Source organism: Abramis brama (assembly GCF_963993115.1).
Source record: "Abramis brama genome assembly, chromosome: 4".
Taxonomy (NCBI): domain Eukaryota; kingdom Metazoa; phylum Chordata; class Actinopteri; order Cypriniformes; family Leuciscidae; genus Abramis; species Abramis brama.
The window spans coordinates 40,357,812-40,385,608 of record NC_139966.1 but is presented as its reverse complement, the minus strand read 5'-3'; the positions used below and the strand labels follow the sequence as shown (position 1 = coordinate 40,385,608).

General features: G+C 35.8%; 1 protein-coding gene across 1 annotated transcript; it reads left to right on the top strand.

Annotated features, from left to right (window-relative positions):
* The first annotated feature begins 1,674 nt into the window (after positions 1-1,674).
* Positions 1,675-26,599, top strand: gnai1 (guanine nucleotide binding protein (G protein), alpha inhibiting activity polypeptide 1). The gene is made up of 9 exons (XM_084112374.1): positions 1,675-2,119; positions 11,683-11,725; positions 11,808-11,949; positions 12,577-12,734; positions 17,348-17,476; positions 18,571-18,700; positions 20,032-20,185; positions 24,554-24,761; positions 25,563-26,599. Exons 1-8 carry the CDS (start codon positions 2,002-2,004, stop codon positions 24,742-24,744), a joined length of 1,065 nt encoding a protein of 354 aa, XP_083968500.1. The 5' UTR covers positions 1,675-2,001; the 3' UTR covers positions 24,745-24,761; positions 25,563-26,599.
* Positions 26,600-27,797: the final 1,198 nt, after the last annotated feature.

The window sequence follows — 27,797 nt, the reverse complement described above, 5'->3', positions numbered from 1 at the left end:
CTTAGTGGAATCCCAATGTCTTGTAGTGTAGGCTATTATAAAACAGTATGCGATAATAACAACAACATGTTCAATGTATATTATTATATATATTGATGGACATTACTTGTATCCCTAAAGCCCACCCCGAACACTTACCCAATAAACACTTTATTCCCATTTTTTCTCAATTTTTATTTAAATATACGCCTCTCCAAGCTGATATGCGATGGGAAAAAGAAAAAGGTGGTCCATTTATTAAAACATGTTTATGTCATATTATACCAACAGAATATGGCAAGAGTGAGGGTCAGAAAGACAACAGTTAACAAGGTCATACTCATGAATATTTAGGCTAATAAAAAAAAAAAACAAGAGTAACACAAAAAATCTAGCTTGTATATTGTTGTGTTACTTTTGACCCACCTGTGTGTTACTTTCGTCCCAACTGACGGGGTCGAAAGTAACATGATCAGTCTTAAGTTCAAAGTGAAATTATACTGAAGTCGTTCATTTGTACAAAATACCAACTGGTATTGATAGACCACACTTGTGAGTGACTTACCACAGCAAAAATATATCTCTGTCTAAAACATCATCTTTTCAAATTACGTTTTTCTGACAAATGGTACTTTCGCCCCAGCTCTCCCCTAACTGATTACTGTATACCAAAATACAATATTTTGAAATGGAATAGTTTATCTAACCTTTATACAAAATCTAAAAGAAAAGCTCACACTTAAGGAACGATAAACACATACATTTTATTCAGAGGCCCAAACCTAGCAAAATTAGGTGTAGATATTGTGTTTTATGTTGCTATTAAAGGGTAAGATGAAATTCTGATAGCTTGTAATGTAAATCAATCCGATTTGTACAACACTATAATGGACTACTTACATAAAACACATATAAATATTTGTCCATATGTCTCACAATAATATGTCTTAAAAATAGTAGTTTTCATTTTAGGGATCAATACATGACGATTGAGAGATGCACAAATAAATGAGACATTTACTGAAGTAAATGAATAAAATAATGAAAAATAATAATAATAATAATAATAGGACAATAATAATAATAATAATAATAATAATAATAATGCTTTAGAACCAAACAACAATAATGTGACATCGAGATTGCTGTTATACGAACTTTAAACTTTTAGTAACTGGTGTCAACTATGCTTTAGAAAAACACACCACAATTTAAAGAAATCAGGAAATTTGACTAAAAAATGTGTTTATCATAAATAAAAGTATATCATAACTTGTAGTTCACTCTATATGTGGCAATATTTCGCATAGAAAACATATGAAGCACATAAAACTGAATTTAAAACCACATACCAGTTTGGCTAGAAACAACTTAAGCAATCTTCTTTTACTTTATTCTTTTAAATCTCAGTTACTAACAATTTTGGCAGGTTTTAAGTCACGGCAGCTTAACATTTTAAGTTCAGCCAAGATATTTACTTAAGTAAATTAATAAAAATGTCTAAGTAATTTTTACATTGTCAGTGGAGGATAAACATATAAAAATGAAGTTATTAACTCCCAGTCTGTTTGAAAGTGGCCGTCGCAAAGCAGCAGCTCATTGTCAGGAAGAGATGACACGTCCCGTGCCTCGCCCTGCATCATTCATGTCCTCATCATTCACTGCTGATGATGCTGAGGCAGAGCGCGCGCACGTGAACGCGCCTGCATGCATGCGAACAGGAAGCAGCGCGAGCCCGTGAGTACTGACGCGCTGGTGAACGGATCGCTACGCTTCTACGGACCCCTTTTTCATCCCTTTGAAGGGATTTACGGTGAAATAAAGGAGGCAAACGGAATAGTTTGATCGAACGAGGCAAGAGCCAGACCATATCCTCTTGTCTTTTGATTTTCAAGACCCCCTTTTGCGCTCGGTTGTTTTTTTTTTTTTTTTAAGAAGGGCGTGAGGTTTTCCGGAGAGGGAGCTGGTGCATGTTGAATACTGTGCGTTAGATTTAAACGGTTCGGATCGTCGCGAGGAAGGATGGGCTGTACGTTAAGCACGGAGGATAAGGCGGCGGTGGAGAGGAGTAAAATGATCGACAGAAACCTGAGAGATGACGGAGAGAAAGCGGCCAGAGAGGTCAAACTCTTGCTGCTCGGTAAGAAACAATTAAACATACATGAGAGGCCTAAATTGTCCCGTTTCTTTGTTATAACTGCTTTATAGACAGACACTAAAACAATATCACGCTGCAGTTACCAGTAAAACTATAACGGAGAGTTTGAGTGTGCTGTTTGTCTTTTGAAGAATTCGGGAGTGTTACTTTGTAGCTATCTTCATATTGCTTTATATGTTTTATAACTTTCAGATGCTCAACATTTCACTTTGTTCAGAATCATTATACATTATTAATTACAGAACATTTGGATAGAAGGAAATATTGATCGTTCCCATAAATTGACAAAGTGACAGAGCTGTCAAAAGAAAACTGTCGCAATGCACTCATAACAAACCACACACACACGATGTGGTGCAATGGAAACTAAAAGAATAGCTTTAAGTAGACGGAAATGCATCTTTTGAAGGGTCCATTGGTAATGTGATGTTGGGCTGATGATGCTTTTAAATGTAGGAGGGGTCTGAGAATGGCGACCTGTTGCTTCATTGCCTTCTCGTTGTGAAATGATGGTACATTTGATCATGATAATGTCTCGCGCAACTGTCTGTCAGCACTTAAACATGTGATAGATTCAACAGATACACATTTGAGATTAACCGCAGGTTCATGACATGATGAAGGCAAGGCTTGTGTTGAGGTGTAGCCTACATGCATTTATGCGTGGTTATGACATATTAAACTCGTGATAATGTCTTGGCCACAATATCCTTTTGTCGAGGTAACGTCATCCTTATGTCGTGGCCACGAGTTTAATGCATAAACACGCGCATGACTTTACCAACCTGCGATTATCAGAAATGGATATTATTAATAAATTAACATTTTATTTTTAATTAAGGATGACAAAAAAGTGTGGAATTGAGAAATTATTATATTAACCTGTATTATAGTCCTACTATTATATTAGGCCTATATTATATTGCTCGTGATGTTTCCTATAGACAGCAGTCGAATGAAGTTTGTTATTATCCATAAATGTTAAAAGAATATACAAGAACATAAAATAAGCCTACAAGAAAACATAGTGTATCCTTCCCATACAGCCTTTTAAATCCATTCACTGAACCATGACTACATTCAAATTTGAAACATTTGTATAAAATATATAAAATTACTATTATTTATTTATGTATGTTTTTGTTTTGCGGGCCATAAAAAATGTTGGCGTGGCGAATAGAAATCTGAACTATTGGCCTGACCAGTCACACAGAAAAAAAAAATCCCTACTGTTGAGCTGTGCTAATCCATATCCATTACTTTCAATCAGTCACCAATACCTGCATCTAATGCTATTTACAGTACATTACATTTCTAACCCATATCTAATTCTGTACTGTACCTACAATGATCTAACTGTAGTACTGGAACTAAATATCCCACCTTAACCCTGATGTAAAACTACTAACCCCAACTCTGATTAATCATAAGCCATTAACTATTATGAAAAGCAATGATTAGTTTTCTGCTTTAAAACATTAGTCCATAATGAATGTCAGGCTAGCATAATATATATATATATATTTTTTTTTTATAAGAACTACAATATAATAGTTTTCCATTCCTCAGAGCTAGTTACCAAAAAAATGGCTAGATATCATACTGATGCCAGACAACAGATACAACATTTGTGTCTGTTATCTGTTGTGTCTGTTGCATTAATCTGTAATTCTATGTTCAAGCCGGTACTGTCTGCAGTCATTTTGACCTGTACCCACCGCTTCCACCGATATGTTAGCTAGATGGTATCTCAAATACGTCTCCAGGCAACATGCAGACGCACACAGACACACAAACTCAGTGTGTTCAAATTACCCAACAGTGGCACCAATAGAGTCTGGTGAAAGAAAGGAACCAACACACACATGCACACTCACACTCTGAGTAGTAAATATGGAAGTCCTCTTTGGTTTGCAGAAATGACCAGCACATGGAGGGTTTGGTGAGTTCATGTGTTTGTCTAAAACAGAACCGTATCAGGCACTGGGCCGTAGTCGACCCCGTGAACATCACGCTTTGGGTGCATTGACACCTGACGTGGTTTAGCAGCCAGAACACACACGTGACGATGCAATCGCTCGACGTACCAAATGTTTGGCTGTAATATGCTGTAATATATGAGCATTTCGATCCAACAATAAAATCCAACAATATTTTAAATCTAATCCATTAGAAAGAAAGCTGTTTTTTTTATTTCTCATGGACAGATATGAGTTTTTTTTTTTTTTTTTTTTAATCTTGTAGATTTCTATTAAAGTAATTCATCATACAGAACACATTTGCACAGAGATTTGTGGTGGAGCAAATGTGATTTTATTTCAGTGTCGATGCACATCTAGGTAACAAGTTTGTCAATGGCGAACATGTAATACTTCAACATGTAATATTCAAAAAATATTTTGAATATTCCTAAATCACAAAATAATAATAATAATGATTTAACAATGTTTTAGATATTTTTATATTATTTACTTAACTGGTAAGTGCCCATGTAATAAGCAGGATAATGTATTTTCATCTGGTTATCACAAAATAAGACTTTGTTGTGTGATATTTACATTTAATGTTGCCAGATGAAATGTACACAAAGTTGTTTAAATCAAATCAACAATTTGTTCGGACAATATTTTCTTGATTTTAAATTATTATAATATTTGAAAAACAACAACAACAAAAACCACATTATACTATTTAAAAACAAAAAAGGTTAATCCATTGACAAGGCGGTCCATTAAATCCATTAAATAGCCGAGTGAGAACAGGTTTTGGCTGATAATTTTGTCTAAAATGGTCCAATGTTGACTGATTAATTTTTCTATCCCTAATACGAATACAATTATTATTATTTTTTACAGCTGGTGCTTTGGGTTGATTTCCATTAGATGTTGCTTTAGCAGCTTTTGGCAGGAAATTGCTAGTGTTTTTGCACCATAGAGGTCGGGGTGTGGTGTACTGCGGATCATAACCTTCGGCTTGTGTTTGATAACCCAACCGATTGCTGGACAGCTGGTCTCAGCAGAGGTGTGCGTGTCGTGTTCGGAACAACAGGGATGAAAATGAACCGACTGGGCCTAATGTAGCAGCACTAATATCTGTAAACCATGTAAACCTCAGACCATCTCTCTGTTGATCACTTACACACACACTGAAGTGATGCATCACCTTGTCCTTCAAACACCTCCTTTAATGAAAAACACAAGGAATTACGAAGATATTTAGTGTGGAATCAATTGGTCATGAAAACGTTGGTTATTTAGTATGGTATTGTTATCTGTTATAGAGTAGTTGTGTGTGTGTGGGTGAGTGACAGCACAGATCAGTCTTGTGGCACGTCATGGTTTGAGGGTTTTAAGAGGCTTAGATGTGCATACCGTTTACATTCCAATGATGTCACCGGAGTGAAAGTTCAGAGAGCCGTTCAATAAATGAACGTCACAAAGCACTCCAACACTACTTATCGGTGTTTTCCATTAGTAGTACAGCTTTAATGCTTATAAAAGGGAGATTTAACTAACTAACTTGTTAACTAACCACCAGATTTTGTAGCCTAAGAAAATAAGCACATTAATTTCTGCAGGTAATATGTACTGTTTGACGCATAAACAATTTATAATTTACAGTTTAGACCTATAATATAATGTTAAATTACTATAATTATTACTCATTTTACACTCAGAAACTGAAAAAAAGTGGCTAATTATAAAATATACATTTTTATTAAGTATAAAACATTTAAAAATAATCAAAAAAATCAATTCAATTAATAGTTTATAAATTAATTAATTTGGTATCCATATCTGCGATACTGGCCTTGATAACACTTGGTATAGGTATAATAAAAAATATATTATAAAATATGCTTCATTTATTTTGATTGTATATTAATTTGGGAGTCAGTGTGTAAATATAGTATTTATAATAACAAGTTTTAAGGTGTGATTAATAGCAATTGATTAACGGCATATCATTTTTAAATGATTTACATTATTTAGACTAAGATACTAGGTTACTTTTGTAGATAATGCAGTCTTTGTAAAATCACTTTCCAGTCAATTCCTGACCCAATTGAGTCCCGTCCAGCATTGAATATCTAGTTTAGTTTAAGAAAACGGTCACATTTTGACTTTAAGGTTAATCCAAACCCTGCAAAAGAGACAAGTTTAGAAATTAAAAAGTCAAAGTACTGTGAGTGTGAGTTGTTTGTTGACTCTGTGTGTTTTGTGAGACGTGGATTCAATAGAAGATGTTTTGGGAATACCAAATGAGATTGTTAGTCTTCATTAGGAGTTTACGTGCTCAAATTAGTGTGCGAGTCATGACTTTATTGGGTTCCAAAAGAACAAACTGTTCATCTTGGGTCATCTAAGAGACTCTTTGTTTCAGAGATGCACTTGTGCATGTGTCTGTGTGACTGTCTCTTTCTCTCTTTCTCTCCCCTGGATGGGTACATTGATAAGTCCCTTTGGGCTACAGGTCTCTCTGGTGAGACATAATTAAAATAGTGTGTCCTTTCCACTCCCGTTCTCTTCCTTCTGAAGGAGTCTTTCCAATTACAGGTGTCAAATATTTACATGGAGCTGTGACTGAAAATAATCTACTGTAGCTACTGTAGAGTATGCTTTGGGATTTAAAGGAAAAGTGTGTTTTTTCCTATTTTAAAATATTGTTTTCCTAGTTTAATGAGTCGAGACAGATACAAGTAAGCTATTTGTTGGTTGGCTTTTAACACTGTGGCTCTGTGGTGCTTTCCAAACATTGCTCAGTTTGTTTAAGCAGTCAACTGACTTTTTAATAATATTATACATATTATACATTTCACACATTATTCGTAAGACTGTATTTGCCCGTGTGATGTCACAGGTCACCCAATATCATAAGCTGTTTTTGGAGCTTGATTTATTATTTGATTGGAGCTTTGTTTATTATGAGGAGGACGTTTTAAGCTATATGAAACTTGCAGGATGTTTTAATGGTACAAAGATCTCTGCCTATATGTCAAAAGATCAAGGAAAATTGGATTTCTCATGCCATGACCCTTTAAAGATACATATACATACAGAAAAATAAAGATATAGCACTGAACCAGTAGGGCAAGTTGATGACAGTTCCATCAACTGACCCAAAATGTGAAAAATTACATGGAAATTACACAGTTCATCTTGTGAAAACCGGCAAAAACAACACGTGAAAATGTACCTGCATGTGAGGATCATTACAAGGGCTTGAATTGTGTAATATAATACAGAGCGTGTGTTTGCTGTAATCTAATAAGACGGGGCAGTGCGACAAAGCATTGCATTCGAGTTGTCACATGGTGTCAGTGTGTTGAGACATGCTGGAGTTGTGTTTCACAGATAGGGCTGTGATGCAAGCCTGTTATCGATTGCAATCTGTACAAAAATGGGGAGAAGTATCCTCGAAGGGGCCAGAAAAAAAGTGGTCATTGTGTCAAATCTCAAGGAAACCTTGTAGATGGAAATGGGAGATTGTGAAGTGCGACAAACACGAGGTCTGCTGCTATCACTTATTAAGATCATTATGCTATTCATAAAAAGTATGATTAGTGGAATAATGAAAATGAAAACGCCTTGTGATCTTTCTCAACGCTAGGTGGCTGGCTTATATAATCACACAGGAACTGAAAACAACAGATGTACTTTAATGATGCCTGAGGTGAAATGTGATCATATTTTTCTTAATACTAAAAGATTGCAAACATACATAAAACATGTTTTGCAGGTTTTGGAGTGCTGTTGTTGTTCTTCTTCTAAATGAAATGATGAAATCCAGCTTTCATCATAAGCTGTCAGCATATATTTTATTTGTACTAACATATATAGAACAGGAGACACATAGACGTAAGAGAAAAGATAAAAACATTTCTGCTAAAGAGTTTTCATGCCAAAGTAAATTTTCTACAGTATATGGTGCATAAAATGTTATGTCAAAGCACATTTGCCCTGGTCTATACAGTAGGGCTGCATGATTTTGGAAAAAAACCTGGCATGATTGCGATATATGTTTTTCTGTGATATATTTTTGTGATATTAAAAAACAAATTCACCAGATGACTTGAATAACTCCATTTAGAAAGAATTAATCATTGTAAAATGATTTTGTAAGGGAGTGAATATGAATAAATAAACAGTGCTTCATGTTTTTCAGGTAGGTCTAACAGTATCCAGGTACAGAAATTGAATAAATCAAATGTAAAATGACAGTCTTCTCTGTATAAATTAAATAGAATTACTCTTTGTGACAGCTATAAAAGTGATTTTCTCTTTGTATTTTGTTGTTTGATTAACATTGATGACAGACAGGAGCCGGAATATTAGGCTGCTGTCACTTTAAGACCGAATGCACGGATCCAATATAATGATACGCACTCGTTTTCTTTCTTAATTGTTGACATTCACGTAAGCCATAAGCGACTGCGTTTACGAGGATACTCACCGAGAAGGGCATTTTGATATCTTTTTACGTGTATTTGTCCGTTGATTTACCCATGTATAAAATTAATTATGACGTAACATTATTTTTTAAAATGGTAGCTGACTAGCTACGGGTAAAGCGTATCAGATACTTTTGGGTAAGCATCTGATACTCTTAGTGAACTAGATAAAATTGAATGCTTTTCTGGTTACAAATAGTTTGCAAGGCAGCTTAGTGAGATTAATATTAATTTATTAAGATATATGCATTCTTAAATTGGCTCTAACAGAACAAAAACACATTGTGGACACACTTTTTTAAAAAATGCAAAATAATATGTTATGTTGTTTCTTTCATTTTGGGGTAAAATATAACAAACATGTCTTTGTAAGATACACCGAAGGAGGAAACTATTTCACCCAAGGCAATTCCAACATTTGCTGACATTTGTTTATCACACTCCAGCTGTCGTATCTGCAGGTTTGCTCACAGTGTCACAACATCTTTGACCTAATTTGTAAGTTTACAAGGCGTGTCATGGCGGGTGTTGTTGTGAGGAACCACTTGGCTCTTTCAACCCACTAAAGTCGATACGTCAGCCAGGTTGAATAATCGGTTGATATTTGTTTATTTTGACATTCATTTTGGTACGTTAGTCATTTTTTAGTATTCAGCTAAATTACGAACCAAGTGAATCCTTTTATATATTTTTTCCCTCCAATTAGGAGGAAGCACTGCTAAAATTATTTAAGTAATGTTATGTCAGCAAATGTTTACAGTTCAGTTCTAACAAGTTAACATCTCATATTTGCATCCAGATGGACATGTGCCACCAGAAACGATGATCAGGGAAAGGAGTTTTATCTGCCACAATAAAGTGGCACATGCTTTATGCGCACAATCAGCAGGAAGCCAAGAGCAAGTTACTATGACAAATAGGGATTATCATGCATTACTGGAAACGCATGCATATGAGCGATACGCTGCGGAGCTGCTTTTCACTGGCATGCGCCCATCAGGTATCGGAGCCCTCTTTGGCAACATGTCCTCAGAAACAGGGCCGGTTGCTATGGCAGTGTGACAAGAGACTGGGCTCGAGCATGCGCGTGTACGAATGCATGCATATGTGTGCATGATCGAATGTGTTAAATGGACAAAAGCAAGATGAGTGTAATTGTGCCACAGCTCCTCCACAGTTCATTTTCACGAATAGAAACTGGCTCGCACCTTGTTCCTCTAGTGGCACATTCTCTTTGTCTGTCCGTAGCTTTATAAAGATTTCTCCCAGGTTGCACTAGCCCTGGAGGGCTGTTTCCAGCACTGCTCATAACACAGTTTCTTGTTATAAAAACATACAACTCTATTTTCTGATTCAGTGGTTTAATATTCCGTCACAGCCACAGGAATTCTTCTGTTACAGGTGTATTGATGTTTTAGTACGGAAATTAAACTTTTGTTTCGTTTTCCATGGGAGGAGCTGATTTTACACACTGATAACACCGCAAAACACAAACAGATCTATGACATGACCCTCATATTTTCCTATATTTTAATTTATTAAAAAAACTGCGTTACAAATGCAGTTCATACATTCAGTGAATTAAATACACCTCTACTATGGTCAGTGTTGTTAAAGTTAACTAAAACTATATATAAAAAAATTGTTTTCGGTAATTGAAATAAACCTGAACTAAATAAAATATTAGATGAAAAACTTAAACGGAAATTAGAAATGTCTTGGCTGAACTAAAATAAATAAGTTTAAGTACTAAAATGACTAAAACTAAAAGAAAAAGGATATTATATATATATATATATATATATACATACATATACATATAATTCAGGAAGGACAAAGAAAAACACAATATGTAAATTAATTTAATATACCTTTGTGTACTGTGTTGTATAGATCAATTGCCATCCACAAAGTGCTGGTCTGATGTGCTGTTGATTGTATTATGTTGAAATGGCCGAACCCTTTTTCCACACTCTTGAACCCTTAAGTTGATCGGTCACCATCCACTTACTCTTGGTTTCCATTGTAACCCATAATAAGCTAATCCGATGTTGGTCTTTGATCAGTCACTAAGCCTTAGGCAAAGAGCTGTGCACATTTAAAGTGCATATATGTGTTTATATTAAAGGAATGTTCACAATGTGCAATACAAGTTAAGCTCTACTGAAAGCACCTTGACCATTTAAACTTGGTAACGTTTGCAAAATACGAGCAAAGATATCGGAAAGGCATGTGGCGCAGCAAATTTCATTTTATTCAAGTCGATTTTGACAGCTTTTAGTTGCTGAACCCTTTTCCCCTGTCTGCCATTGGTTTGAAAACCAGATAGTCTTTTAAGTCCATGGGGTTTTTCTGTTAAGCAGATCAAGACAACACACACACAGCAGTGAAGTTTTCTGTCTCAGTGCTAGGGAACGATATCCCAGTAGATAAGCTGGCTAAATTGGATTCTATAAGTGGAGCCGTTATTGAACCAATCGATGCTGCACCAGGAGCTGACAAAGTTTACCAGCTGTGCACATTTGTGAACACACACGGTATAGGAACAGTTAGGTTTGGTCTGATGATTTTATATACACAGCATTTTATTTACTCACCATCATGTCGTTCCTAACCCGCATAACCTTGAGAATTACGTCTGTCTGACTCAACAAACATTCTTCAAAACTACTTCACGGTAGATAGAAGGCCATAGTGGATGCCTGGAATGACACGAGGGAGTAAATGATGACAGAATTATCTCCCGAGAAGTTAATAAAATATTCATACTGCATGCAATAATGAAAAAATTAAAGTGTTAGAACAACTATGTACAACAATGTTCAGTCTTAGATCTTGTATTTCCAGGACTAAAGAGACAGCCGTTGTGTACATCGCTCTACAGGGTTTTAAAAATTCACGCAGGGACTCAGAAACAAAGCACTAAACTGAAATTGTCAGGCTTTTTGAATTTTAATTTTGGTTTTCCGTCTTGAGGGGCTCATACGAGTGAATACATTAACCCAGTCATTGTTCTTGAAATTCATTAAGTCTTGAGCTAGTTGTGTTGTTTGTAGACACGTGTGTTAACTCGTACGCAACTGCTCTTTTACAGGTGCTGGGGAGTCTGGGAAGAGTACAATAGTCAAACAAATGAAGTAAGTGTTTTGTTTTCATTTCCTAATCTAATTATACTTCCGTTTAAGGCTGAATATAATTTATTGGTGACTCTCTGCATAGAATCATCCATGAGGCAGGCTACTCGGAGGAGGAGTGCAAACAGTACAAAGCTGTTGTCTACAGCAACACTATTCAGTCTATCATCGCCATCATTCGTGCCATGGGGCGGCTCAAGATCGATTTCGGAGACGCAGCGCGAGCGGTGAGTCACAGGATTGGTGGCCTGGTGCGCTTCATTTCTCCCACGGCCAACTTGTGTAGATTCACAGACATTGTAAAAATGAAAAGATGGACCACTTGTAAAAAAAACCCCAATAAAAATAAAAAAAACAAATGGAATGGAAGAAATCGTAACGGCATAAAGTAAGTGAAATGTCAGAGTCGTACGGAAGAAAAATGACCAGGATAGTTCAGGTTGTAAAATGTCATATGGTACAACCTCCCCCCAAAAACAAAATGATATTTCTTAATGAATAATTAATGATATTTGTAAGAAAAATAAAATAAATCCTTGAATGTAAATGTACGTGCTGTTAAAAGTATTGTTCATTCTTAGCTCATATTATCTAAAGTAGTTAACTAATGTTAACTAATGAAGCCTTATTTTTTTTTAGCCGATAATTTGTCATTTTTGATAAAGGCCTTTTTTCAGATCTGTATAACAAACCTATTATCATACCAAAATCAAGATGTTAGCTTGTATAAAACAATAAGCCGTAAAGGTTAAAAAACCAAAAACTAAGGTTACGGTATTAAGTCAATTGTGATTGGATGATTATTAGGACAATGACAATGCTAATTTAAATCTGCTGTCCTCTCTCTGTGTCAGGATGACGCGCGGCAGTTGTTTGTGTTGGCGGGCAGCGCTGAGGAGGGTTTCATGACAGCAGAGCTGGCTGGAGTGATAAAGCGTTTGTGGAAGGATGGAGGAGTGCAGGCCTGTTTCAGTCGATCCAGAGAATACCAGCTCAACGATTCAGCAGCATAGTGGGTCTACATCTCGGTCTTCCTCTACCCATGCTGTCTTTCTCTATATGTCCTCTGCTTCACCTTGCACCGCATCCTAACCAATGAATCGCTAAAGCACTAGGCGATGAATCACCCCACAGGAAAAAGAAAATCTCTTTAATATCTCAATTGTTTCGCCTACACAACATTTTTGCCTCAAACGGTTCTCAGATATACATCCATAACTTTAAATCAATAGTTTTAAATGTTTCTCCATGATTTTAAATTTTAAATTTCACAATGCTTTTGAAGCTGTTATGTACAGTCTTGTAACCTTTGTATTTTTGTCAGATTCTCAAAAACTTTTATTTTAAAGTTTGTAATGTTGTGATTCACCTCGTAGCTGGATGATTTGGTTCATGGCTTAAAACTCAATATAACGATGACTTTTTAAAGGGATACTCCACTTTTTTTGGAAATAGGCTCATTTTACAACTCCGCCAGAGTTAAACAGTTGAGTTTTACCGTTTTTGAATCCATTCAGCCGAACTCCGGGTCTGGCAGTACCACTTTTAGCATAGCTTAGCATAGATCATTGAATCGGACAGGACCATTAGCAATTATTCAATGATCTATGCTAAGCTATGCTAAAAGTGGTACCGCCAGATAGGGGTGGGCGGTACACCGGTGTCATAGTCATCACCGGTGTGACATTGCGCCACGACATGGATTTTCTAATACCGTCAATACCGTAATAAATCAATTATGTTCCTTGAACGGCTGCATTTACATTAGGGCTGTAGTCAACCAAAGAAATGCTTAGTCGACCAAAGTCCTGTCCTGCACAACGATTAGTCGACTAAAAAAAATAAAAATAAAAATAAAAAAAAGACGCGATGTTTTGCATTTTGATTGAACATTTATTAAACAATTGTCAGAGCATTTATAAAACAACAACGAAAAAACGTTTTTGTTTTTGTTTTATTGACACCTGGGATCCCCCGCGAAACGGTTCTCATTCGCGCTTGAATAAGGCCGCCAACACACTGGCTGCTGGCGTGAGAGTCTCAGCTGCGTTGGGTGTCTGTTTTTATTTCGGCTCCCATGTTAAAAGGTTGGAGTTTGCACACTGCCTGCGTGAGACACGCGTCTCAGGCGCGGCTCGAGCCACACGGAAAACGCGTGCATGCTAGAAATAGAACCGACGCCTGAGTGTTCCTGCAACAAGAGTGTTCTCTGGCTAGAGCGCAGAACAGCGGAGTTTGTATGAACCGAAGTGCATGCCTGAGCTTGTATTGCTGCTGTTGCTTTGACATTGTGGAAAATAGAATAAACAAAATGTATTAGACTTTTTACCCGTTATTATCAATCTAAATTAATCTCGTTTTTAATTTAGGCAAACTTAATTTCGTTTTTTCTTTATTTAAATTTCGTTTTTCTTTATTTAAATTTTGTTTTTTCTTTATTTAAATTTCGTTTTTCTTTATTTAAATTCCGTTTTTCTTTATTTAAATTTCATTTTTTCTGTATTTAAATTTCGTTTTTTTCTTTATTTAAATTTCGTTTTTCTTTATTTAAATTTCGTTTTTTCTTTATTTAAATTTAGTTTTTCTTTAGGCCTATTTAAATTTCGTTTTTCTTTATTTAAATTTCGTTTTTCTTTATTTAAATTTCATTTTTTCTGTATTTAAATTTCGTTTTTTTCTTTATTTAAATTTCGTTTTTCTTTATTTAAATTTCGTTTTTCTTTATTTAAATCTACCCTTTACTGTGTCAGTAATTTGTTAGTCAGAAAAATATTAGACTACCTTAAAAGTATTGCTTAATTAACAGACTGTGTGCGTTTTATATCACTAGTGCAGTGTCCGTTCTCGGAGAATATAGCCGCCCTGCTCGCGTGAGGTGCGCCGCTTCCCGCTCGCGCTGTTCTGTAGTTTACTATTAATTCTGAACGTGTCGCGTCTCGCGTGTCTGTCTATATTGCACCAAATGCGACACTGCACTCCCTTGTGAAGTCGATTGGATGAACGGTTCTCGAAATAATCAAAATGCAAACGGACAGACAGACACATAGAGATTACTACCTATATTCCTTACTGAGCACGAAGCAGCAGTGCAGCCAGCCACAGGTGCGGTTCCCGAGTGTTCTACATGGTGCGCTAAACTGTGGCGCTGTTACAAAATAGCCTAAATTAAAGCATTTAAAGTTGTGGATAAAACATAGGCTAATTATATTTAGAATACAGTAATATATAACTGCTTATAAAGGAATAAATATCAAGGAGTAAATCAATGAAAATTTCTTTATTGGTGAAAAAAAAGAAGTTATACCGTGATATTATACCGTCACCGTTCAAAAGATGAAAAATACCGTGATATTAATTTTAGGTCATATCGCCCACCCCTACCGCCAGACCCGGAGTTCGGCTGAATGGATTCAAAAACAGTAAAACTCAACTGTTTAACTCTGGGGGAGTTGTAAAATGAGCCTATTTCCAAAAAAAGTGGAGTATCCCTTTAATATCCCTATGGGAAAATACTTCCGGAAACAAAGGCGATGTTTTTGACCGCACACATGGATTTCTCATTGTCCCGAGTTGTAAATTATAAACATAAAATATGCATCATTTCATGATTATACATTTTTATCGACTGTGATTTTATCATCTCACACAGCATTCTGGTCTCAGCAGGGGACGAGGATGAATCACCTCATAACTCTTTGTTTTTGTCCTCCACAGCCATTCTTTATTTATCTTTCTCTATCTCTCTACCACACATACCATCCTCCCTTCCTATCTCTTTCAGCCTGTTCACCTTTTTGGGTGCTCAACCGTTCATTCCCCCTTCTGTTTTCTAGTTCCCTCCCCTTCTGTTTTTCTTGTTCACTGAACATCAGCCCCTGCCAAAACGGCAAGTTCAAACAGCTTTATCCCGTACTCTGACATCTCCTGTCTTGCCGTATCCAGACTCGAACTGTTTGAGCCTTGAACGAGCTAGTCAATATTTGCCCTGCTGCCTGTAGCTGCCTGCTTACCGTGCTTCTAGAACATGCCGTTACCCTTGACTCAGAAAACCCAGAGACTAGCCACACGTGTTACAATGTTGGTTTTCACAAGAGAAAAATACACAGATGAAAGTGTGTCACATGCTGCTACTGTTAAGGCATGCAAATATGTGTGTGTGCGTGTTAAGGTTTCATGCTGCACAAAACCACTGCTAAAGATAAAGAAGTTAAACATAGCAATTACAGATAACAATTATGTAGTGTACTCAGAAATTCCTATTTCTCTTAATCAAATAGTAATCACTGTACAAATAGTAGTCACTGTTTTCCTATAACTGTCTTATTATCTAAATAGGCAGCTGCCTTTTAAGGAAGCATCAGAACTGAATAGAACATTATGAGCGTCTGATTAAATGCTGCACATTGTTTTGTAGGACCGATATTGATATGCAGAACCTATTTTTAATTATTGCTTTATTTCTTTTTTCATCCATCCATTTTCCAAACCGCTTGTCCAATGTAGGGTTGCAGGGAAGCTAGAGCCTATCCTAGTGTCTCAGGCCTCAGAGTTTGATTTGAGTTTCTTTTTTATAATTTTAAAACAATAACTAAATAATAGTAGATTAAATAAAATATGAATGAATATTTCTTATTATTTTGTATCACTCTCACTTGAGGAATCAATGGAATTTACATAAAAAGTCAAATAATTCAAGCATAAAACAGTAAAAAAAAAAAAAAAAAAGGATTATGAATATTTATTATTATTATTATAGTATCACCACTCACTTTATGAATCAAAAGCTTTTACATTAATGTTTTTGCGTGAATTATTAAAATTTTAAGTATTATATCATTTATAATTGTTATAATATTACATTCATTTATACATGGCACATGGAAATCTTTTATAGGAAAATAAAAGAATTATAGGTTCATTACAAATGAAACTATGGTTTGAAACTGGTTTTATCTGGCACTATCTGGTTTTATGTTTTTCAGTTTCACCTTATTAGTAAACCACGTTTTGTTCACTGAGTTTGTTTTGATGCAATCTGGGATTGGCCTTCTCTGTGGCGAATACATTAAAAGTGCTTTATTATACAGCCAAAATTAAATGTCTTATAAGGTTGCATACATTTTAGAACTGTCTTTGCATCAGAAATGCTTGTGTCTAGGTGGGTAGCTGACTAGGTTTTGGAACAGAGCTTCTGTGTAAATGTGTGTGTGTGGTACAGGTCTCATTGTATATTTGTGAATACATAATGTGGTTTGGGTTTTGTTTAAGCTGTTACTAAGCATTACCAAATAACAAGCTTATGCGTAGTCTGTGTCACACCTTTTTAGTCAGGGCCATGAACATCATATGAAGTGGGCAGTTGGCAGACGTTATGGCTAAGCAGGGATGTTTCCTGAAAACCTACACTGTGTTGTGCAATTGTTTGAGCGGAGCTGCGTGTATGTTTATAAAAATCTGTTTTAGCAGAAGCGGATTACTGCAAATCCACCCAGGTCTACCCCTGTTCCCCTGTCTCGTGGACCTCTGGGTCAAGAGGTTTACTGGAACCAGCAGGAACTGCTCACTGCACTCATACTATTTCATTTAATTTGAACTAACCCTTCCCTCCCTGTTATATCTTCACAGCTACCTGAATGATTTGGACAGAATAGCACAGGCCACCTATATACCCACTCAACAGGATGTGCTGAGGACCCGAGTCAAAACCACAGGCATTGTGGAGACGCACTTCACTTTCAAAGACCTGCACTTTAAGTGAGCACTTTAGGTTGCTTTATTACAAAGTTGCAAAGAACGTACTCTGATTTCACCCCAAAAAAAAAAAAAAAAAAAAAAAAAAATCTTACGAAAAATGGTTGGGCTTAGAGAATGAATGCAAGAAAATTAAGCCTATTTTAGGACCATTAAACATTTCCCTTCTTTACTAATTCTCAGTACAATAATGTGAGCAAATATAATTATTATTACTTTGAGAATACACTTTTATGTACAGTATATACATAATATATTTACATGCTCACAATTATTTTAATTGAGAAGTGCATTTATAGAATGTAACTGTACATGTGCGTCATGGTAGTATATTTGTTGTACTGAATATAATTTATGTTAAAGTGATAAAATCACTTGCATTACTGTTCAGTTTGCATTACAGTAATGAGAATTTGGGAGTAGATGTGCTTAAATTGTCATTGAAATGATATTGTAATGCAAAAATTCTAAATTGTTCACAAAATTGACAGATTTCTTTGTGAAATTCACCTACAGTCATTTATTAGCTTTATCACATGTAACAATGATCTGCATTTGCATATCCATTGATTGAATTAGGAAGTACTGCACAGTAGTTTGAGTTTTGATCTAAGTAAACTGTGAATATTGGGACAACCCACACAGTGTGTTATTGCAATCATGGGCAAGAGTGATAGAAAAGAGAAGCAGAGTGCGAAAAATAGAGAAGTGTCATTCTTGAACTGGTTGCACTCTGATTCAGACAGGAAGAGGAAGTACATAGCGTCAGTTTCTTTGCCCATATTTAGCTTTAGACCCCTCAGAGTTGAGTCCAACTCAATATTTGTGTATGTTATGTATTTTTATGCTTAGAGCATCACAGCATTAGCTTAGCAACATGCTATTTATAGAAATTGTAAGTCGAGTTTGCTGTGCACTTCACGTATGGAAAGCTATTTTTGTGTCACACAGAATTTCAGTCTACATAGCGAGTACCAGATCAATCACTTCTGTGGTTTCATTTCAGTTCGTGTGCTCCCTTAAGCTGTGTCAGCTAAATAGCTCACTCGTTTAAGACTGATTTTTTGTTAACCATTTTAAAATGTTATGTATTTCAGGATGTTTGATGTCGGAGGTCAAAGGTCCGAGAGAAAAAAATGGATCCACTGTTTTGAAGGCGTGACTGCCATCATCTTCTGCGTGGCACTGAGTGACTATGACCTGGTGCTGGCTGAAGACGAAGAGATGGTGCGAAAATACTTCCTGTTATTTAGAAAAATACAGAATTACAGTGCTTGCAAGGAGTGCTGTATTGAAATTCCACTTTTTATTCCTTTTCTTTATAATTAATTCAAACTGGAAGCGGGGAATGTACAAACTTCTTTCAAACATTTTGGAGATATATATATATATTTTTTTTTTTAGTAAATGTTATACTTTTAAGGAATTGAAGAAAAATATAAAACTCTCCCATTGACTATTTAGCTATTCAAAAATGAACAAAAATGTGATTAACATTTGCCTGTATGATTGCCTGATGTATTGTGATTGGTTGAACACGGTTACTATCGTTAATTAAAAATAAAGGAAACTATTAAAAACATTTTTGTTAACTGAAATAAAGCTGAAGTAAATTAAATAAGTTGAAGGACTTAAATTACAGGTTTAATTAACTAGAATTAAACAAAAACTTAATAAAAATGTAATTAAACTTAAGTTATTTAAAAAAAAACTAATGAAAATTACAAAAGAACATAAACGTACTAATAGAATTAAACAAATTAACTGAAATATAAAAATAAAAGCTAATTGAAATTAATATTTAAAAACTATAATAAAAATAATAAAAATAAAGTAACATAGGGAATTGTGTATTATATGAAATTTATTTAAATCTATTTAACAATTTATAGCTGCCTATTATTTAAACAGAACTGAAGCCCAGAACCCAACATAACTTATAACTTTAATTATTTTTCTGTCTGGCAAGCATTAGTATTTCCTTAAATTTTTTTTTATATGAGTCTTAAATCGATAGTTCGCCCAAAATGAAAATTCTTTGTCATTTGCAACTTTGTGCATTCTGCTGCATAACTCCTTTTTTCCCCTGTAAACCTGCCATAGATTTACTGGTGGCCCTATTATATACAGGTCCTATAGTTTAAAGTGTTTATGAATGTGTATCGTGTGAATGGGGGGAAAATTCTGCCTGGCGAGAAAACCAATTCCTGCATTTATCATATAATTCATGCCAACGTGATATTGATTCAGTCCAAGTCCTACTTTATTAAGGGTTCGCAAACAGGTTTTGATTGATTTAATGGTAAATGGCAGAGGGCTAAAGCACATCTCCACCTTCGGTCTGCATTCCATAAATCAAGCTTTTGAGCAGGGGCGAAAGGCAACTCGATACAAAGCTCGGAACGTAGTCATTAAATGATTGTTAAGTGGATGTATATCACTGTGTGTAATAAAGTGTTTAAAGATGTTTTCAAGCCAAGATACTCAATCAACACCCATTTTCTAGCTCTTTCTGTCCTTATTTCTTATGTTCCATCAACCAATTTCTCTCTCTGCAGAACCGAATGCATGAGAGCATGAAGCTGTTTGACAGCATCTGCAACAACAAGTGGTTCACGGACACCTCTATCATCCTGTTCCTGAATAAGAAGGATTTGTTTGAGGAGAAGATCAAGAAGAGTCCGCTCACAATCTGCTACCCAGAATATGCAGGTCAGACCCCCATACTGGTTTACTCTCGGTTACATGACTGTACTTTTTCAGGGCTGTCGATTTAACGCAATTAATAAGTTATGGAAAAATAATGCAAATAAAATCATTTAACGCACCCAGCCCATCCCAGACCAACATAGTTCATCTTACATTTTCATACCGTTGATTGATGACGAACATGAAGCAAGGCAACAACTCACTGCTTGATGGAGCCTATAGAATGCAGTTAAAATGCCCCTAAAATTCAAGATATCAGGGCAAAAATGCCCTTGTATGATTTGTTTGTCTCATATTTATATAAGCAATATACTGAGTAAGTGCTGTTATTGTTCCAAATAGCACGAGAGCAAATTCTATATTCATTTTATACAACAGTTCAATAAATAAGAAGTTAATAATGTGTTTTATACAACAGCCATTCGATATTCTACCAGTATCAGCACGGAAACCATTTGTATCACTCCTTTTGCAGCATTTCTCACAGCGAGCGTCATGGCTGACGAACAAACCCATCATACTTTTACAAATACTACAGTTGTCTAATTGATGCTTTTCTTATTTAAAACAATAATGGCTTTAAATTAGGTTTTAGGGGGTAATTTCCCAGCCAAATTTAATGAATAATTTGTTATTAATTAGATTCGAAATATGAATCACTTGACATCCCTATATATATATATATATATATATATATATATATATATATATATATATATATATATATACACACACACACACACACACACACACACACATACATGCATACATATACTAACACATATATATATACACATATATCAAACGCGTAATGTACTGTCTTTATAAAGTATCTTCTTATTAAACTGTCTGTACACTTACAAAGTTCTCAATGCTTCGGTTTGCATGTAAGGACCCTCATTATTCTACCGTGTTAGTGTGAGGCTATTTTGAGCCTTGTTAGTGGCATTAACTAGCGATTTACTTTTACTTACTCTGTGCCCCATATACTAGCGTAGCGTTATAAGCTAATCTGTTTTTAGAGATAAAACTCTTTACATTCGATTTTCATGAAAACGCATCCCAGGGAACGATCGACTCGGTAACCATGTGTTAATTACCCCTAGGTTAATTTTTCACCGGAATTGTCCTTTAACCCTCTGAGGTCTGAGCTGTTTTCTGGGCCCTGGAGGTGTTCTGACATGCTCTGACATTTCTGGTTATTTCTGTTACTTGTGACATTTTCATGGCTAAAGTCTAATTTCACTGTATTCAGCACAAACTCTGCTACAATAATATATCAGCAGCATGTATGTAAAAGTTTGTAGTTTTGAGATAATGACATTTATGCGTGGCTTTTGAAAATACAAAAAAAAATTCTCACTGAAATAAGGCCATGAAACCCATACTGATTATTTCTTCACAAGACTTTTGAAAATTGTATGACGTAGCCTAGAATATTTGCTGCAAAACTATGTGAAAATCACCCTGACTGCTCATTCAGATAATACAATATATTGATTTAAAAATTTTACGACGTGTTTTGTGTGAAAAAGCCTTATGCGAGAGCTCATTAATATGTAAGCTTTTCTCACCTGAGAAAGACAAAGAACCTCCCCTAACGGCCCTATTAGGAGCTATCAGGCCCCTATCATTCTGAGCAACCTTGCACAATACTGTAAATGAGGAGATTTTAAAAAGAATGGCTTTTAAATTGTTTGGATTTATTTACAACACAACATAATCCAAAGATACACAACAAATGCCAAAAAAGCACTTCAAAGACAGAGACCTTTGTGCCATTCCTAAAAACATTGTACATACCTTTCATTTACAAGATTTTCACTTTACCATGTTCACGTACTGAGACTCATGTGAATGTTGAAGTCCTCAGTGGCATCTGGGACCTGAAAAAAAAAAAAGTGAACATACTGATATCAAGAGAAAGGCCTGCACGATTTTGGAAATAAATATTAGATTTTTCTGGTTAAAATTGCTTTTTAAAATTCCTTTTTAAAATTCACAGAATACACACACACACACACGTTTCCAACGATATATAATATAATGAACACCAGGTTTGTTGTGCCTTGTAGGCATAAGGTTTATGCGCAGTGCGGATAAAATAATAATAACAATAAATAACCTATAGCAGCCTATAAATCTTCCAAAAGATTTCAGTAACAACTAAGCTAGAGAAAAATATATTGATTATCATGTTACTTCAAATGTTTCCATCCGTTATGATGATATGAAATGAGATAATAATAAAAACATGAAGCCGTTTGGTGCGTTTTGCTTTCATCCAAAATATGATACATTCAAACGCGATCGCTTGCAAAATATGATACATTCAAACGCGATCACTCTCAAATATAAAACATTATGGTTACCATAAACATATCTATGTTTGAGCAGATATCCACAAACACAGTAAACACGGGTCTAAATATTATAATATTCCCCATATATCTAGCAACAGTTCAGCTGCAACGTGACATTTATGCAACAATAACAAACTAGGCTATGTAAGAATTTCTTACCTTATCTTTCTTGTCTTCAAATCGCGTTCTTCTTCTTCTGAGGTAGCCTAAATCCAATGTAAGCTCAGGCACGTCTTTCAAACTCGACGAAAAGTGAAGTGAAGTGTTTTGTTGTTGAGGTAACGAGCGCGTTCGCGTTCCATGTGGAGATTTGCATGTGAATATCTTTTGCGCGAGTAGGCGTGGCCAAATTAACTGTAATGAGCAAGCGTTTGAGAAGCTGGACATCTTGTTGGTTTTATACAAATTACTTAAACAGAGAATATTTGTTTTCGTTTTGAATCCGATCATTTAAAAGTACACACTTAAATGTTTATAAAGGTATATGGCTCATAAATGTGTGACAAGTATTCGCTGAGTTTTGTTTCAGTTTATAGACGTGCTCAAGAAAAAAAAGTTCACCGCGACGGAGAGGCAGAACGCACACCCTGTTTATTTTCTTTATTTTACAAAAGCACAATGTTTTGATTTGATTGTAAGTGGACACATACAAAAGGAGAAATATCACAGATTCTTTTTTTATATTTCTTTTTTCTGTATGACCATAAATGATGGAGTAATTTAAGTTTATAGTGCTACAATGTGGAGAAAATCCGGCAAAACGCGTCGGCGCGTTTGTCGACCTCAGAGGGTTAATATGAGGGAAATAGACATGCGTGCATGCGTGACACAAAAAAATCTTTAACTTTTCGGTAGCAAAATATTTTTTAGTAATTCTGTGAATTACGCTAAGCAAACCAAAATTAATACTACCCACCGGATGAAGAAGGGTTGGCTCTCCACAGAACATAATATATTCATTTTATTTTATTTTATTTTATTCTTCGTGTTCGCATTTATGAGGAAAAAACAATGGTCGTGTCAGTTCTCAGTTACGGACGTGAGCGCTCTGAAAGCGGCACTAAAAGACTGCTTTAAAACTTTCACAGAGACCTCAAACAGAAAGCACAAAGCCTTTCTTTAAAGTGAATTTCGTTTTGTATTAATTGTATCTTAATTTTAATCAATGTTTAATCAACCAATTGCTTGGATTTAATAAATAAGTAAATATAGTAGATGAGATAATCAGGGCACGGAGGCGCCCGCGCGTGAATTGAAGCGCGTCTCATAAATGAACCGAAACTCAGAGTCTACTTGCCTCACAGTCAGACAAAACGAACGAAAGAAAACATACTGCTCTCTGGTTAGAAAGAAAACACAGAACAAACAGAGTAATGCGCATACGTCCATCCCGCGAATGTAGTCGTCTTCTACCATATTCTCATTATTAGCCGCTTTTCCACTGGCCAGCGCGATCACAGAGACCGAAATCATGCCTCGCGGCACTCCTGCTAAACCTGTCCTACACATGCTTTTACTGGACTATGTCACACAATACAAAGGTACACCAGCAAGAGGGAGATGAATGAAATAAATCGCCATACAAATATATCAGAAGCTGTCATTTAGTCGTTATTTACAAACTTGGACACCACACGCGGCTATTGACTGACCACGAACATGTAATAACTTAGGCATTTTTCATTCGTTAATGTCTCGCGGCCTTGTTTTTTCCCCCGTTTTTTTTTTTTTTTTTTGAACAATTAAATTTTGGGCTAAAAGTGTGTTGTAACGCAAGCGTTACTGAACATGTACCGAGTAAAATATTACTGAAAATTGATTATTAATGCCTTACACTACTGTGTTGCAACAAAAAGTAATAAGTTACTGTAATACATTACTTTTGTAACGCGTTACTCCCAACACTGACCCTTACATATTACATTGTTTCCAGTTATTTGATGTCACAGGAACATCATCCTGTGACATCACTTCCTCATACTGAAAATGTTTCCTGCCCATTTGACAGGGTCAAACACATACGAAGAGGCCGCAGCCTACATTCAGTGTCAGTTTGAGGATCTGAACAAGCGGAAAGATACCAAGGAGATCTACACTCACTTCACCTGCGCCACAGACACCAAGAACGTGCAGTTTGTCTTTGACGCAGTGACCGACGTCATCATCAAGAACAACCTGAAGGACTGCGGACTCTTCTAGAAGCGGGCTTGTATCTGGTGAGGCTCAGCTTCCTCAATGTCACGTGTGCCATGCTGGCTATGCAGTTTGTATTTATGTGCAGCATAATCAATGTTCATATTGCGGATGAAGTCACATACTGGCCCCAGAGCCATCATGGAATAAAACATTACAGGACGAATGTGTGTTCAAAGGTGACGCCTGTAGTGGTTTCAACGTTTAAGGGATAGTTTGCCCCATTTTTTTATTTCTGTCATTATTTACTCACCTTCATGTTATTCTAAACCTATATTACTATAGGTTGACATGAGTGCGAGTAAGTGATGAACAAGAATTATACATTTTTGGTAAATAATTTCTTCAAGTTAAGAGCCGGACTACCTCTTAAGGGGCAATATCTTTGTAAACATGCACTACTGCCCAAAAGATTTCATTTTTGAAAGAAATTAATACTTTTATTCAGCAAGGATGCATTAAACTGATCAAATTGATCATTAAATGTATTGGTTGATGGCTTGGCTGTAGAGTTCTGCACACAATAATGAAAGCTGTGCTTGTTTGTCATACTTCATTAATTTCTTGTTTCTTGAAAATCTAGTATATTAAAAAAATCTAAAAAATCTCTCTATATATTTTTGCTTGAAATTTTCTTGAAAATGTTTAATATTATAAGTGGCATAAAAATTCCACACTTCACCTTTAAATTGTGATGTTAAATGTGGAAAAGTAATGAGTGTGAACTAGTAAAAAGTGCAGTAAATAGTTTACTCATAAATGCCTTGTTTGAATATGATAGTGCATCATTTAAGTAACTCTTCTTCTTTATTCTGTTTCTCTAGGTGCAATTGAAGCCAGTTTTGATGTGCATTTTGTTGGAGAAAGATTGCAAGACTAAGTATGGAGAAATTAGTCTTAAACCAGTGCTGTACATTACGCCACTTTTGTCAGCTTTATTTATGGTTTTTGTCTTTGGAAATTTTAAAAAGTAGCATTTAAAAATGAATTGTGTCGAATGTTCGTACAGTCGTTGCTGTCACGGCCATGTTGTTTATTTTCCCCCCAGACACAAGGGATTTCTTTTTATTTTGCGTTCTTGCATCAGAGAAGTTTCCCTTTTCTTGTAAAATGTTACTTTTTTTTTGCCTTTGCGGTTGTTGCTATGGGGAGAGAGGAAGATTGTGCTACTCGATCCAGTCTGTTGGTTCTCGTGCCTTCGCATGCGTTTCTGCAGTCTTTGTCCATTTGCTTGGGTTTGCCTGCTGAATATCTCTCCAACGTCAACAAATGTCATACTGGATGTTACTAATTTGAGAGCACAAATCCTCATATGCATTGAATGCGAGTGTGAGAGAGAGCGAGAGAGAGAGAGAGAGTGCGTGTATCTGTTTGCGTGTTTATGTATATATATATATATATATAATATGCCGGGTGTAGAGAAAGCTAATGGTTAATACAATGAGCGGTGGTGGTCCAAACCTCTGGGTCTCCATGGCAACAAGAGTAGACCAAACAGCCACTTCAGATGGAGAGAGGAGTCCTGTTCAGCTGTCAGACGCCGAGACGCACGCAGGACTTGGAATCGGTCTCTCAAGCACCTGTCATCAGACACTGGCCGCCATTTTAACGGTTTAATACTCTGAGAATTACGCGTTGCCGAGGAACGCCATTGAGAGACAAAGCGACTTTGAAGGTTGGGGATTTCACAGAAGAAGAAAAAAACAATATAAAAATGTCTGAAAGAAGACATTTGAGGCAAGCGATACTGTTGATTAATTTTGAAGAAAACTGCCACCTTTGTCTGTGTGTTCTCCATATTGGGGGAACATTTGTACACTCATTTCCCTTATTTTGCTAATAAAAGGCATTTACTTCCTGAGTTGTAAGTCTGTAGCCTTTGTCACATTACTTACTAGCTTGAGAAAGACGAATTCTAAAACAACTTGGTTTGTATCTTTTGTGGAGAAAGCAATCCCAGAATACATTGCAATGAATTCAGTCAAAACAAATCCAAAATGGCCGACACAATCTAGAAAAACATTTCATTCTACACCGATTGTTATCGTTAATAATAGTTTAGGGTAATTCAAAATGTATTATTTTGCCTAATATTGTTGTGTTATACTTTTTTTAATGCGAATTAAAATACCACACAATTAGCTTAGCAACACGCGCTAACGTAAAACTCCATATAAATGAATTGAGTCTCCTGAGTGGACGGAGTCTACTGTTGCAATTCTGCAATAAAAGCATCTGTTAAAAGAATAAATGTCATGTATTGTAAATGTGAGGGTGAAAAAGTTCCCCGTGCATATTTCGCTCGTGTTGGTCAAATTGAAAGTTGGTCACGGAATTCGCCACCTTAACCAACCGAAAGTTGCTTGGTGTGAAAGTGCCTTCTTTGCGAGTTGTGCTTCATTCATCTCTACATTAGTAACAATAGACAACTGACCTTTTTTTGTCTGCAAAATTGCAACCACGCTTTTTGAAGCTCACTAAGTTTTGGAGCAGAGCTAATTATGCTATTGTTTGTGAACTCTGGAATTTCTATATAATGGCCTTCATTTCCTACTTAACATACAAAAGTCATTCACAATCCATTTTACTTTGTAAAGTGTATTTCCCAGTGAAATGGGGAAAATAATGTACAATGGTACTTTATTTATCCATTAGGAACTGATTGGATCATAAAAAAGTGGGTGTTCCAGACAAGAATGGAGCCAGACTTCAATGAGTTTGCTAACACAATTCCCAAATAGCCATCTTTGCTATTGGTTAACACTATGAATGGCTCTGACTGCCAAGAAAAAATGTAATGAAATCAGTGTGCTAATATAAGCTTCAGACAATTATAGCCCCTGTTGCCTCATAAAACTCAGGGTGGTATTTTCCTAACCTGTTATAGTAAAAGCAGGCTATCACTTTTAGTTGCTGGACCCATAGCTAAGCAAATGGAAACACTGAAGATTACAAGCTACTCTAGGCATTCACCAGAAAACCTGGCATGTGCATAGGTCACAAGCCAGGGGGCCAGTAGAGGAGCATATAGAAAATTGCCTACATCCATATGTGTTCAT